General features: G+C 51.8%; 2 protein-coding genes across 11 annotated transcripts in view; one reads left to right on the plus strand and one right to left on the minus strand.

The window, feature by feature from the left end:
- LOC108934887 (calcium/calmodulin-dependent protein kinase type II subunit gamma-like) overlaps nt 1-10,958 on the plus strand; it is a 34,067-nt gene extending 23,109 nt beyond the window's left edge. The window contains exons 7-22 of one of the 7 annotated variants that reach the window (XM_029250006.1): nt 205-307; nt 393-476; nt 561-655; nt 743-865; nt 969-1,052; nt 1,592-1,634; nt 2,683-2,745; nt 4,010-4,050; nt 4,197-4,241; nt 4,995-5,049; nt 5,493-5,594; nt 6,781-6,930; nt 7,026-7,101; nt 7,223-7,317; nt 7,799-8,047; nt 8,147-10,958. In XM_029250006.1, the coding sequence (XP_029105839.1) occupies nt 205-307; nt 393-476; nt 561-655; nt 743-865; nt 969-1,052; nt 1,592-1,634; nt 2,683-2,745; nt 4,010-4,050; nt 4,197-4,241; nt 4,995-5,049; nt 5,493-5,594; nt 6,781-6,930; nt 7,026-7,101; nt 7,223-7,317; nt 7,799-8,031 (1,392 nt within the window). In that variant the 3' untranslated portion in view covers nt 8,032-8,047; nt 8,147-10,958. The remainder of the gene's footprint in view (nt 1-204; nt 308-392; nt 477-560; nt 656-742; nt 866-968; nt 1,053-1,591; nt 1,635-2,682; nt 2,746-4,009; nt 4,051-4,196; nt 4,242-4,994; nt 5,050-5,492; nt 5,595-6,780; nt 6,931-7,025; nt 7,102-7,222; nt 7,318-7,798; nt 8,048-8,146) is intronic. The other 6 variants (XM_018753065.2, XM_018753066.2, XM_018753068.2 and 3 more) reach the window with 6 other exon arrangements.
- A 370-nt stretch (nt 10,959-11,328) lies between these two features.
- Nucleotides 11,329-14,711, minus strand: part of LOC108934866 (bifunctional heparan sulfate N-deacetylase/N-sulfotransferase 2-like) — a 31,438-nt gene continuing 28,055 nt past the window's right edge. For all 4 annotated transcript variants that reach the window (XM_029250686.1, XM_029250688.1, XM_018753035.2 and 1 more), the window contains 9 exons: nt 14,467-14,595; nt 13,908-14,090; nt 13,569-13,665; nt 13,365-13,488; nt 13,107-13,281; nt 12,813-12,983; nt 12,365-12,474; nt 12,171-12,273; nt 11,329-12,083 (listed from right to left, as the gene is read on the minus strand). In XM_029250686.1, coding sequence (XP_029106519.1) covers nt 11,958-12,083; nt 12,171-12,273; nt 12,365-12,474; nt 12,813-12,983; nt 13,107-13,281; nt 13,365-13,488; nt 13,569-13,665; nt 13,908-14,090; nt 14,467-14,595 — 1,218 coding nt within the window. In that variant the 3' untranslated portion in view covers nt 11,329-11,957. The remainder of the gene's footprint in view (nt 12,084-12,170; nt 12,274-12,364; nt 12,475-12,812; nt 12,984-13,106; nt 13,282-13,364; nt 13,489-13,568; nt 13,666-13,907; nt 14,091-14,466; nt 14,596-14,711) is intronic.

Genomic DNA, 14,711 nt, shown 5'->3' on the forward strand with positions numbered 1-14,711 from the left:
TAGAGCTGCTTGCTTTTGCCCTAACGACCCAGGTTCAAATTGCACCTCCTGCTGTAGTAGCCCTGATCAAGGTACTGACCGTGAATTTGCACCATAAAAATGACCCTGCTGTGCAAATGGATAAATTAGTGTAAGTAAATGTGTGTGTGTGTGTGTGTGTGTGTGTGTGTGTGTGTGTGTGTGTGTGTGTGTGTGTGCACGCAGCCCGAGAACCTGCTCCTGGCCAGCAAGATGAAGGGTGCCGCTGTGAAGCTCGCCGACTTTGGCCTGGCCATTGAAGTGCAGGGTGACCAACAGGCCTGGTTTGGTAAGATGCTCTCTGTGCGGTGTGTGTGTGTGTGTGTGTGTGTGTGTGTGTGTCTCTCTCTCTCTCACCGCTCCTTTCTGTACAGGCTTTGCAGGCACCCCCGGGTACCTCTCTCCTGAGGTCCTCCGGAAGGACCCCTATGGGAAGCCCGTGGACATCTGGGCCTGTGGTAAGTGCTGCGGCCAGGATGCCTGTCGAAGTGGGCGGAGCCAGCTCTGAGCGTGACCCCGCCCACTGTCCCGTGTGGCTGCAGGTGTGATTCTCTACATACTGCTGGTGGGATACCCCCCGTTCTGGGATGAAGACCAGCACAAGCTGTACCAGCAGATCAAAGCTGGCGCCTACGATGTGAGTGTCCAGGAGTGTGTGTGTGTGTGTGTGTGAGAGAGAGAGAGCGAGCATGTCCTGTACAACAACTCTGCCCATCTCTCCTAGTTCCCCTCCCCCGAGTGGGACACGGTCACTCCGGAGGCCAAGAACCTTATCAACCAGATGCTGACCATCAACCCGGCGAAGAGGATTACGGCTGACCAGGCTCTGAAGCACCCGTGGGTCTGCGTGAGTGTCTGCCCCTCCCCCGCTCCTCGGTCCACTTCCTCTTCCTGTCGTCTCCCTCTGCCACCGCATGACACTGTCTCCCCCTGTCCCCTCCCTCTCGCAGCAACGCTCCACCGTGGCATCCATGATGCACCGCCAGGAGACAGTCGAATGCCTGCGCAAGTTCAACGCCCGCAGGAAGCTCAAGGTTGGCCTTCCGTCTCAGACGGTCACGGGTTCGAACGCTCGTTTCTCCGTGATTTCAGCGCGATGTCCAAAGCTGTTGGCGTTCAGTGCTGCTTTGGACGTTTGGATGTCCGGTGGACGTGTTTAAGCCAGGATTGCGGTCTCTCGGCGCTCGCCGCACTTTCAGCCTCGGGTCCTTCTGCTGAAGGTCCTCGACATGTCAACTGGATTCACGTCAAGATCATGTCCTCCGGGTTTGGACGTCCGGCAGTGTAGTACTTTGTTTTTACACCCCGAGGGACTCTTCAGAGCACAACTGTTAGATACTATGTTTTACCATGACCGAGAATGTAGTTCAGCGTCTTTACCGTGGTTTGGATTCTTATTGCCGTTGTCCTTCGTTGACCTGTGGTCGCTGTTATTTTAAGTAATGATTCAATAAACGGAGGGAGAGAACGCTCTTGTCCAGGTGAGGACGTCTCCGCGGACTGTTCCGGAACACGGCACGGTCCGGGCGCGTTTGTCCCACGGAAGCTTTGACCGCCACTTCTCCTCTTCCAGGGCGCCATCCTCACCACCATGCTGGTGTCCAGAAATTTCTCAGGTGAGTGGAAAGGCCTTTGGGGGCGGAGCCAGGAGTCTGACTCCGCCTCTGACGCACCTGGAGTCCATGTGCGTCCTCTGCCTGGTCCAAGAGGACTGACTGCGTGTCCCCCCCCCCCCCCACTTCCAGTGCTTATTAGTCACACTATCATTTATTTCAACTTTATTTTTAGTAGTAGATATTGTATGAGATTTGGTCACTGACATGAGTTTTTAACCATTATTTTATTGATATTTTTTTCTCCCGTCACACAGTTCATTGTGTTTCAGCTGAAACCCCCCCCCCCCCCCTTTTACCACACGACAAGTCCACATTTACTCCATTTCCACTACACTTTTGTTTCCCAAACGCGGTAATCACATTAAAAATACAGGTTGCAGAAAAAAAAATTTACATCGACTAATTTCAGGAAACGCGACGCCAGACCTCGGTGCTTCCGTGTTCATACATGGTACGATCATGTTAAAAAAAAAAAGCGTAAAACACCTTTAAAAGCAGTCAACACAAGTTTTACACTCACTCATTCAGCTGACACTTTTTCCCCTAAGTGACTTAGTGTTTTACCCATTTACAGCTGGGTAATTTTACTGGAGCAATTTAGAGTAAATACCTTGTTCAAGGGTGCTGTAGCTGGGATTCAAACCCACAACCTTTGGGTCCAGAGGCAGCAGCTCTAACCACCACACTACCAAGTGTGTGGACAATAAACATTAAAAACTACTCAACTCATCCTACTGATACACAGTTAGAAACAGTTTTTTTAAAAAAAAAAAAAAAAAAAAAATCACACCCGCTTATTAGTCGACTGTTTTAATTTTCACACCCAGGGCTCTGTTAGGGGTCCCGCACTCTGTAGACCCCACAGGCTCCGCCCACCTGCCCCCAGTGGCCTTCGCGCACACGGGTGCATTGTTTCAGTTTTTTCCCCCCCAAAGAGGAAACGGCGGGAGGTTTGAGGTGAGAAACGAACGGGGTTTCGAACCTGCGACCACCCGGTTGCCCCGCTGTCGTGTTTCTCCTGCCAACTCAACGCCTCTCTGTCCACTAGTGGGCCGGCAGCATACGAGCCCTGCTGCTGCCACCACCAGCACTGCTGCTCTGGCGCAGGAAGGTACGTGACGAGCGCCACGCGGGAGCCCCGCCCCCTCTCGCCCGCATGCCAGCATTTCGCACGTCGCTCCTCGTACCGCACGAGCATGCGGGCTGTGGGGTCGGGAGAGCCGCGTGGCGCTCGGCCGTGTTTCGGGGACTGGCAGGAGCGGGGTTGGCTTGTTGCCTTCCTGAACCCGGGGGAGGGCAAGGGTCGCGGCGCCCCCTTCCCCCCGGCATGGAAAGAGCCCCTGCTGTGCACAGAGGGGAGGTGCTCATGGGAAATGTAGTCTTAATGGGGAGCTGAGCCAGGTGTATGTGGGCAGGGAGCTGCTGTGTGTCTGCTTTGGGCCATCAGAGGTGAAGCTACTCCTCCTTTACCTAGGTCACGGGAGGGGAGGGGGGGAACGGAGTAAAAACCTAGAGGTCACACCTTCCACACACACCTCACATACTGCCCAACCATCCTTGCAGCTTGAGTGTGTCACACTTATGGGGGGGGCAGTGCTCCAGCTCTCCAACCAGTGGGGACAGAGTGTGTGAGTGCCGCTGAACCCCAACCATGCCCTCTCAACCCTCCATTGCCCTGGTGTCCCCCCCACCTCCCTTACTTGATATTTCCATCAACTGCCCCACATCACCCTGATGTTGCCCCCTTCGCCCCCAGTGTTCCCTCATCGCACACGGCATCACGTGTCAGCGCTGCGTGTTCATGTTGTGCCGCATGCGAGCGTTGCCATGGCGCCCTGGTCGTCGCGGAGCTCCGCTCACTGCACCTTCAGCGCCTTGTGCTGGCAGCCCCCCCCCTCCCATTCCCTGGGTGCCGCTGGCTGACAAAGTGCACCCTGGGAACTGCGGCGCTTGAATGCGGAGCCCCTGGGCGCCCCCTAGTGGCCCGCAGCCTCATTGCAGCGGCGCATGAAGCCTGAAAGCTGCGTGTGCATGGAAGCCCCCCCCACCTCCGCAAATCAAATGTATTGATCTTTGTTTAAATGTCTCCTTTTTATTGTCGCCACCTCTTCCTTTTATGGAAGGTAAGAAATAAAGCAGTGTGAGACTAAGCTGCCTGTGTGTGTGTGAGAAGTGGCCCAAACCAGGGAGCTCAGGAAACCTCTACGTGCAATTGGACCGGACCATCTCTCCCGATGTCGGTTTTAGCGTGTCCGTTGGTGTGACGCGTCCTCACAAACATGGCGAAACAGTTGTACGCAGAAGATTATTTTAAAGTTGGAAAAAGCCGCTGATGATGATGATGAAAAGTGTCAATCTCTGTTTCTCTTTCGCAGCCTGTAAAAGTTTACTGAACAAGAAGTCGGACGGTGCGAAGGTGAGTGCGTGCGTCCCGGCGCCGTTCCCCCTTGTTTTTGGTTTGGGTTCGAACCCCGACCTTCGCACCGTGATGATCGGTGGGATGATGAACTAGTTAGTGGTGGTTGTGTGTGTATATGAGATCACATCTCCTGCTTCCTCTAGGAGCCTCAGACCACTGTTGTGCACAACCCTTCTGATGGCATCAAGGTAAGACTCTTCCACTTTTACACACACACACAGTGAATCTGTAAGCAGCAGGTGCTGTAGTGGTCTATTGGTTTATTTATCTGACACTTTCTTCCAAAACTGCTTATACTTACCCCTTTATACAGCAGGGATATTTTTACCGTGTCACCTCCGAGTAAGTACCGGTCAGTGGAACAACAGCAGGAAGTGGGATTCGAACATATGATCTCCAAGTCCACAGCCAATGGCTATAACCACTATGCCACCTACTGCCCACATAACTGTACATTTCTTATTTCTTCACATTGTTGAGTTCCGAATTCCTTCTCAGGCAGAGGTGTGTGTGTGAGAGAGAGAGAGAGAGAGAGAGAGAGAGAGAGAGAGAGAGAGAGAGAGAGAGAGAGAGAGAGAGAGAGGAGAGAGAGAGAGAGAGAGAGAGAGAGAGAGAGAGAGAGAGAGAGAGAGAGAGAGAGAGAGAGAGAGAGAGAGAGAGAGAGAGAGAGAGAGAGAGAGAGAGAGAGAGAGAGAGAGAGAGAGAGAGAGAGAGAGAGAGAGAGAGAGAGAGAGAGAGAGAGAGAGAGAGAGAGAGAGAGAGAGAGAGAGAGAGACACAAACCCCCCCAGAAAGGTTGCCCTGCCATGCTAATGAACTCTGGGTTTTGTTTTCACTCTTTTCTCTCCGGGCTCCGTTTGTGTCCCCTCGCTCTCTCCGTGTCCACTCTCTGCCCGCTCCCCATCCACTGTCCACTGCCCGTCCACTCTCTGTCCGCTACAGGGCTCCACCGAGAGCTGCACCACCACCGAGGAGGAGGAGATGAAAGGTAGGAAAGGTACTACTGCCCTTTACCTCCCGATTTACTCTTTGAGCTTCAGCCTGACGGGGGGCGTTGGGGTCCAGCGAGGAGCCTCCCAGAAGCCTACGTAACCATGCGTCGACCCCACCCTGCCCCCGCAGGGCTCAGATCAGCCCCCCCGCTGTGTTGTGGCGCCAGTCACACTCTGTCCTTGCCATGTGGGCTAATGGCTTCTGTGTGTGTGTAGTGCACGCGCTCAATTAAATGTCATTGTTTGTAATTTTATCATCATTTTGTTATCAGTTTATTGTGTTATTTACTATGATTTATTATTAAATTATAATCCTGCTGTCCAAACGGATGTTTTCTTTCGTGTGGCATCCAGTGTGTGCCCCCCCAAACACAAACACACACACACACACTCTTACTCACATGCGCTCCATCTCTCTCTCTCTCTCCCGGGGGGCGGCTGGCCACAGTGTCGGGGCCTGGCACCAGCTGTGACAGCGCTGTGATGAGCCAGTGCAGTGCGACCGAGGAGCCGTCGCCCCCTACAGGGTCTCCGCAGCGCTCACCGGCCAGTAAGTGGGGGCGTATCGCAGAGGCCCCGCCCACAAATCTTTCTCCCATGGAATTCTGGGACCTCTCTTTGTGCTGGGCTCTCTCTTGCCCCCTATCTTCCAGATGTCTTTACCCTTTCCAGAAAATTCTTCTTCTTTCCTTGCGGCACATGAATGTACTTCCTCTGTGACGTTCTCTTTGCTCACCTGGCGCCCCCTTATGCCACCCATTCCCGCCGCCTCCTCGTCCCCTTTACCTCAACCCAGGTGTGGAACCTCCTTTGCTTTTCCTCTCCCACTGAGACTCTGCCTCCTGCTCCTTGATTTACCATGCTGGCATAGTAAGTGGGGTCTACCTAACCCTCCTGCTGTCTTTCCTACCTTCACTTCAGTCATTTCTCTTTTTGAACTCCACTTCCCATGATGCATTTGGTCTTCTGTGTGTGGGCTTTTCTTCATATTCCAACCCAGCTTTTACTGCCCTTATGAGTTGAGCACCAGTGTGGTGTTGGTTCTTCTCGCCCCCTCCGATCGGCCTATTGATACATCTGCATGGAACACGCGCCCCACCACGACCAACCGCGACCAGGGGAGAAGACACTACTCCACCTCTCTGCAGACGTTCTCTCAGCCTCATCTAGGTGGTGGTGTCTGTCATCGGCTACTGTTTGTTTACCGCGGTGACATCTGCTACTGTGGCCAACAGGATTAATTTTATAAAATGATTTTGCTCTGTTGCGTTATTGGAGCATAGAGTGCTGCCTCACACACACACACGGAGACACACACAAAAGGCTCAACAAGCCGCACTCCGGTTTGGTATCCAGGTCAATCTGACCTGACTCACATGTTCTTGTTGTCACGGGCTGGTTCATGGGGAACGGTCAGCTGACCCTTCTGTACCATGGTTACCCTGGTCAGTGCGTCTCCGCTGGGGTCCAAAGGACCCGTTACAGCCTGTCTCCTGATTAGATCCCGTAGCCCTTCCCACTCCGGCTTCCTGCTGCACCTGTCAGATTCAATATTTGTTTTTTTTTTTTTTTTTTTTTAAATGTGGTGGTGTCCTTTAACTTCATCTTTTCTTCATGTCTGCTTCTCTTCGTGTGCAGTGCTGCATGGTCCGTGTTGTTGTGCGACGGTTCCACGTGTCCAACGTATCCAGGTGTCCGTCCCGTGCTCTGTGCTCACGGTGTCTTGTGTCTTCCAGCTGTCCCGCTGCATGACATAAAGCGCATGGCTTGGAACAGTACGGGACGTAGCTCTTGTCCCGAGTTAGGGCGCGTTCACTCGTTATCCCCCGCCGTTCCTCCCGCGCAGGCCCTTGCCCTGCCACAAGGGGGCAGCACCACGGCTCAGCGTAAGTGCAGGGCTGCGCTGCAGGCCGTAAACACGGCGTCCGCGCGCCTCCCGTCCCGCCCGCTCCAATGCTCCTCTTCCCTTCCTGTGTTCCAGCTCGCAAGCAGGAGATCATCAAGATTACAGAGCAGCTGATCGAGGCCATCAACAACGGCGACTTTGAAGCGTACACGTGAGTCCCCAGCATGCATCGGGGCTCGGCGGCAGGTCCGCGCCAAGCCGGCTTGCCGTCGACCTGCGTCGTGCAACTCGCGCGCTCCGGCTCTAGCAGTTGCATCTCGTTTCTTCCTCAGGAGAATTTGCGACCCCGGGCTGACCTCCTTCGAACCCGAAGCGCTCGGCAACCTGGTGGAGGGCATGGATTTCCACAAGTTCTACTTTGAGAACTGTGAGGAATGCTCTCCTGCCCCGTGGGGACCTTTTCTCTTTCTGTGTTGTGTTCTTTAAATAATGTGCGACAGCAAGAGGCATGGTGGTTCGAGCCGCTGCCTGTCGACTCACGTCGCAGGTTCGAATCCCACCTCCTGCTCTAGTACCCTTCACAAGGTACTCGCCCTTAGTCGATATGGTAAAAACCTACTCAACTGGGTAAATTTTCTCTTTTTAGAGAAAGCTGTACGATAAACAGGACAGCTGGTAGTGTAGTGGTAAGAGCCGCTGCCTTTGGACCCAAAGGTCGTAGATTCAAATCCCACCTCCGGCTTTAGTACCTGTGAGAAGGTACTTGCCCTAAATTGCTCCAGTAAAATTATCCAGCGGTATAACTGGGAAAATAATAAAGTAGCTTAACGTTGTAATTCGCTTTGGAGCGTCAGATGAATGAATGTAAACGGATGTTTAAATATGTAAATTTTGTCGCTCGATTCCAGTACTGAGCAAGAACAGCAAGCCGGTGCACACGACCATCCTGAACCCGCACGTGCACCTGATCGGCGAGGATGCCGCCTGCATCGCCTACATCCGCCTGACGCAGTTCATCGACACCCAGGGCCGCCCGCGCACCAGTCAGTCGGAGGAGACGCGCGTGTGGCACCGTCGCGATGCCAAGTGGCTCAACGTGCACTTCCACTGCTCCGGAGCGCCCGCCGCACCCCTGCAGTGAACCACCGCGGGCACAGGTGGGCCAGCTGGGATGGGCACACGGGTCGCCGTTAGTCGGCCATTGGACCTCGCTCTCACGTCCCCGCTGTCTGTCTCTGTCTCCCCCCCACTGCCAGCTCGCCTGGATCCCGAAGCCGATTGGAGCGTCTTGTCTCCGCATTTGGATCGGTGCCCGAAGCTGGCCGAAGGAGACCTCCTCGAGTTTTCAACACACGATTTAAAAAAAAAAAAAAGCAACAAAAAAAGGTAGAAACCAAGTGACCATCAAAGGAGTCGGACCCCAGCCGGCGGTTGGGGAGCGGCGGCCGCGCCGAGGCCGTCCCTGGGTCAGTGCATGCATCTGACACCCGGTGTCCCCGTCTCACGGATCCGGCTTTCCAAAGTCCTGAAGGTGTTTTACGGTATCAACACACACACACACACCCACACACACACACACAGCTGTTCATATATGTACTACAGTAACGAATGAAGGTTTCGGCGAGATCAGTTTCGTGCGCGTTGAAGGAATACAGGCGTCGAAATGAAACCGGAGTTCTGACTGTTTGAAGGGGTAAAAATGCATCTGACAATGGGGCATGGGGTTGGGGGAATCAAGGGGGGGGGGGCGTGGATTCTGACTTTTAGGAACCATACAACGCACATGGTGGGTGGAGCCGCTGCGGCGCGCGCAACCGTCACTCCAAATCACACAGCCAATACGATCACTAAAAGCACCAAAGTGTAGAGCTTAGGCATTTCTGACTTATTTTTGGATTGTTTTGTTTTATTTTTTTTCTTTCTTTCTTTCTCTCTCCTGGGGAAAAATGGGACGTTTGTCGTACTTTGTCGCGCTGTTGTGGAACCCCTCCTGTTCAAATGATGCATTTTGTGTTTTCGGAGACTGGTGTTTTAAAAAAAAAAAAAAAAAAAAAGACAAAACAAAAAAAGGAGGGTGTTTATTTAACTTGTATTATGTATTTAGGCACACGTGTGTGAATACACACACGCGCACATAGATGTTATTTACGTATATATGAAGAAAACGCGAACGTCTGTCACGTTCCGGGTGGGGGTAGGATTAAGCCCCGCCCATTTGGCTGCTTGCTCGGCTTGTGTTTAACAGCCTGTGTCTCCGTACCTGCGAACGCGTTTGTAACGGTACGGCAAACAAGCCTCGTTTTGCCTATTTAGTGGTGCGCCGCCCACCTGCTCGCCCTGCCCCCGCCTTCCTTTGGGTGGCGCCATGAACCGCCCGCCCACCCATGCAGCTGAAGTTGTGCGTTCGGCCGTTGAGGAGCAGCTCCCTCGTTACCGGGTGGCGGAGCGCGGGGTTTGGAGGGGCCGGAGCTCTGCCCCTCACAGGTCAGAGGCCGCACGCTCAGTCCTGACTCCCTTCTCTCTTTCATATGCTTTGCTACAATTTTTGAGGTGATATATTTAAAAAAGGAAAAAAAAAAAAAAAAAGAAAAAAGTGTATTTAAAGGAAAAATGGCGTGAACTGTTTTGCACACTCACTTTGAGACTTGATGCTGTTACGTTCACTGTACGTGGACTCGATTTCAGGTTGGCCGTCCCCGCCGTGGGGGTGGGCGTTCGAGGACTCAAAGCGGCGCGGTCCGTTTGTCTCTCCGTGTCCATCTGTGTGTCCCTGCAGTGCGCGCTGGTCTCGCTGGTCGCCGTTGTTCACCGGAGCTCTTGGCGCTCAGACCCCGGTGTGACCCGGGAGGCTCCCTGCAGTAATGTGTGTATGTGTTCCCCCCTTTGGCCAAGCCCTTGGTCGCTTGGTTTGGTCTCTACTCGTTCCTGTTGTGAGTCGTGGTCGTGCCGTGGTGGTCTTAGACGTGCTCGTTATTCCGTCTCGTACTTATTGATTCTGTACATATAGCCCAGTGGGATCGGAGCAAAGGGAAGGGGTTCGAATCGCAGCCCAGTCAATCATGCAGTTGCTTTCTGGAGAAAGGAGTTTTCACCCCACCCCCCCCCGCAGACACACACAGACACACCTGCACAGCGCATGTTTTATACACATTTGCACACTAAACTGTAATATTATGCACGTTCCGACACGGTGTGTATTTGTCATGGGGCCAGGAGAATTACACTCAGCATCTACACCCACACACTCACCGCAATGGACCAGTTCGATAGCACAATTCCGACGGAGATCCTTGCATCCCGGTTGTTCGCCGTCCTAGTGCGAGTGTGAGACGCCCGGCCAGAACAGCGAACAACTTCCTGGGGCCAAATTCCTCAACCTCACATTTTAATTAACATTTTTAAATTAATTTTTTAGCGCCTCGTGACAGAGTGCACCCCCGTCTCTCCGGCACGCCGTGCACTCTCTAGCGTCCATATCCGCGTTTGTGTTTTTGTTCTTTAATATTTAATTTGCCGTCGGGTGCGGGAATTTGGCTACCTTGGCTGATGAGGAGCGTCGCGGCAATGAAACGGAACCAAGTGTCCGGAAGCGGCGGCTCACTGATCAGCCATTTGACAGCACATGGCTCACAGAGAAGAGAATTATATATGCAGTTTGAAATGGAAGCTATATGCATGTACTTTCTGGTAAATATTTTTCACCGTCTGTGTTTATGTGATAAATGAAATTCTGTGTGTTTAGCTGCATCTTTGAGATAAATGAGAACTGATCCATCTCGGATATAAAGTTACGTATCGCCTTTAAAAAAGGAAAAAAAAAAAAAAAACCTCTGGAAAGGAACAGAGGCCTCTGCTTGCTCTACTTCATCCTAGTAAATCTAACATAACAGTATATTATGGGGCAAATTCAATATACTCACTTTTAAATTTGGATGCTGGATTTTGCATGATTATTAAACAAAAAATGAATTTAAGCCTATCGAGTGTTTGAATGTTAGTATGTCTTCATTATAGCTTTGTTATTGAAACTCGATCTGGAAGTATTTAATAAAAATAACCTTTAAAGTTTGTCAGCCCGAGTCCTTTCCTTGTCCGGGTCGTGAACTCGTGTGGGATCAGAACCCGAGCATCACCCGCAACCCAATCCCAGTGCCTCCTGTTTCCAGCTCTACACTCCAATATAGCATTTATTTCTGCAGAAATTGTCAAATGTGCTCCCACAAAAATATTAAAACAAAAAGTATTTGTACCTGCTGCTTCTGGGTCCCTGGGCTCAACCGGAGATCAGGTCTCAGGCTGACTAATGTCCGAGAAAAGACCCACTGCAGAAGTTAGTCTTCCATCCATTGTGAAAGTTGACCTGATTCCTCCTACATAACATTTTTTAAAAATGTAAAATAAAGGTGTTATCTGAACTACTAGTGACCATCGTAAAGACAAAAAGGCAAATGGCTCAGCTCTTTCGATGCCTTTATTGGGAATATACTACTGTTTTTACAAAAAAAAAACCCCAAGCAGCCCAAGTTAAGGACAAACAGTTTTAGGTTCATTTGTCGGAGACGAGGACTCGAGCTCAATTCAAGCACTTGATTTGCAATTTACCCGTCATGTTGTGTGCATCCACATCTTCTCCCGCTTCTTCTTGTATGTCTCCACCATGGGAGACATGACGCTTACCGTCTGGACTGCAAGCGGCTGCTGGGCCTGCGATTGGCCGGTCGGCTGTCAACAAGCCACCCAATCGCAGCATTAGAACAACCCAACAGTGGCTCTAATATTATTGGATTGATATTATTCACTGATGCTCCAACAACAGCTTTACTTCACCCGCAGAGGTCCTCGCGCCCCTTCCTGCCACTCAAATGACGGCTGTGTGGGACAGGTAAACGTCTCCATCTTCACCTTTGCCTGCAGGGAGCGCCCGCTCTATACCTCCTTTCTGTAGCACAGGGTCTAAACCAAAACATCATCAGCTGAGGATGTGCTCATCCCCCAGAAGGCACCCGAGGGTGGCTCCCCGGTGCGGGACGGGAACGGCGCCCCGGCTTGGCGGTTCTACTCCCCAACTCAGCGCCAGCCCTTGCTCTGCAACTCCTCTCTCAGCCAGGTGGGGGCAGCCAGCCCCATGCGTCCCAGCAGCCTCAGCAGTTCCACGTTGCGCTCGTGGTAGTGTTCTGTCAGGAATGCACGGGTCTGTGGGAGGGGGCAACAGGGCACTGGGTTAGAAATGATTATTATTGCCTCTGACAGAACTGTGCGTGAGATGACGGATGGGGGCACCTCTGGCGCCATGGCTGGGTACTTCCTGCCCTTCCCTTTGCCCAGGCACTTGGTCCGACCGCCGTCAAGCTTCTGGCACCAAAATCCTTTAGCCTCATCAAACCTGGAAGGCAGCGAGAAGAGAGTGTGTTCTATAAGTTGTCCCCGAGATAGAGACATACAAATGCATGTCATATGCAACCAGCAGCACTCACGTCAAGGCTTCCGTGTAGTTAAAGTGAGGCGTGACTCCCAGGAACCTCTGGATGCCGTCCATCACCAGTGCCGGGTTCAAGCGAAACAAGGAACCGTCCACTATCATGATCTGGATAGTCGAGTGCCCAGCAGAAGGAGAGCAAGATGTTAGAAGACTTTCTGCTCTCTCAGCAACACTTTCTCTAGTAAGTGGTCAGGGGAGCTGGATGGACTGAAAGCAGCGCTCTGGTTTCCAAAAACACATTTCAGGCAACTGGTGACTCAATTACCTGTAATGTGTGTTACAATACTCTGCTGTACAAATGTGTGAATGACTATAAGGAGTTTACAGTAATGTATTTAACAGTGTAAGTCCACTCATATAAAGGTCTGAATAATAATAGTGTCATCCTTTGTAGCTAAATGACACATTAACAATAAATGTCAGTGTGTGGGGGTCTGCGCTACCTGGCTGTGTTGGAAGTGCCGCAGCCAGCGTTCCAGGTGTGTGGCGTAGGCCCCCGGCACCAGGCTGCTCCGCTGCAGAGCCCGCAGCTCCGGGGGCGAAGAGGGTCCCGCTGTCACCACCTGGTGGAAGGTATGGTTCAAAGCAGCAGGATCCTGGTGTGCCTTCTGATGCTACATCACAGGAGGGATGAGAGGGATCAATAAGACACTGGATTAAAAAAAAAATTGTTTTTAAAATGTCTGAATTATAGTTTCAAATCTGGGTGGGATCAGAGGTTGAGGTCACACACGTACCTGGTACCAGGAGTATGCCCGGTCGGCCGGGTTGATAAGCATCGTCAGGATCTTGGCCTTGGGGAGCAGGGCAGCCACCCGCCTTGGCGCTATTTCCGAGTCGAAGTAGGCAGCGCTCTTCTCAAACAGGAAGTCGGTGCTGGCGTTGGATGGGAGGGGGAAGAACTCCATGTACCTGTGTGAAGGGGGAGGAGCTTCATGTAAAAAGTGCTCCAATCAGATTGTACACGTGTTCGCTTCAACAACCTGAGATGTTACCAGTCGATGCCACGGTGGTAGTTGGATCCACTGAAGAACTGGACCTCCTCGAAGGTTAGCTGGCTGGGGAAGCTGCTGGCGATGGCAGGGTGCAGTGTCAGGAAGTAGTGCAGGGCCGTCGTGCCTGAGAAGGCCGCAATGTTTAATCTCGACTTGCCACTCCCAGATCTACATCATCATCGAGACGACCGTTTGAGGTCTTACCGGTCTTCTGTGGTCCGACCACCAGGAACTTGGGCAGTCTATCGCAGGTCTTCTCCTTGGACCAGATGTCTTTGTGGCGCTTGTCGTGACAGGGGTTCTGAGGATAAGGAGTCAAAATATTACTTAGGTTTAACGGCGTAAATCTGTTACTCCATCACAAATAATTTTTTTTGGCAAGGACTGAAAACACCTGCAGGTTAATGTATGGTTTGTATTAAACTGGATTATTCAGCGGGAATCCTAACAAAGGCCGTGTATCACAAGCTCAAAAGAGAATTTAAAAAAAAAAAAAAAAATCAACATCCTGTGTAACAGAACCGGAGGTGCTTTTCCACGGACCTGCCACAAGGGGTCCTTCTCCTCAGGAAAGATCTGGAAGTACTTGCGAGCTAGCTGTAGCGGAGGCAGTGTTTGCAGTCGCAGGTTTGTCCAGCACTGCACGAACCGGACCAGGGACTCGAAGGTATAGAGGCCCAGCCGGTCGTTCCCATAATTGGACAGGTGAGTCATGAAGATTGTGACCTGCGGGTGAGGGGGTGGGGCCGGCGAGGAGAGGAGGGATAAAAGGGTCACATCGACTGCACGATACACTGTTTGTATCTACAATGGCAAACCTGAAGAGGTTTACACCGCAGGAGTGTCTGTGGTGGAGGGTGAGGTTGACATGACAAAATTTATACTTGTGGTGCTATGAAAAAAACTTACATTACTATAAAAATGACTATAAAACCTATTAGGCCAGTTTCCTCTTTTTACAGCATTTTTGCACAGAGGAAAGCTGGAAAGGGGCTAAAAAAACAAAAACACTGTATGTGCAAGTTGGGGGAGCAACAAAAGGTATATGCAGGTTTTTTTTTTTTTTAAGTTGAATTAATTGAGGGATGCAACTGCTGCTCACCGGGTTGAGCAGAACGGTCTGGAAGAGCTCTCCTCCGCGGATGCTCTTGTCCAGCTCCTGTGGGCCTCCGGGATATTCGCTGTAAAAGATGGTGTGTGTGAAAAGGCCACACGTCTGCCTGGGCAGGACCTGCAGGGAAAAAGACGCACGCGTACACACACGGTAGAGAGAAGACAACACACAGGCTCATGAGATCCAAATGAGTGATCATACTTAAGAGTGACCTTCGCCGGCTCAGCAAGAGA

The sequence above is a fragment of the Scleropages formosus genome, chromosome 3, assembly GCF_900964775.1.
Source record: "Scleropages formosus chromosome 3, fSclFor1.1, whole genome shotgun sequence".
Lineage (NCBI taxonomy): Eukaryota > Metazoa > Chordata > Actinopteri > Osteoglossiformes > Osteoglossidae > Scleropages > Scleropages formosus.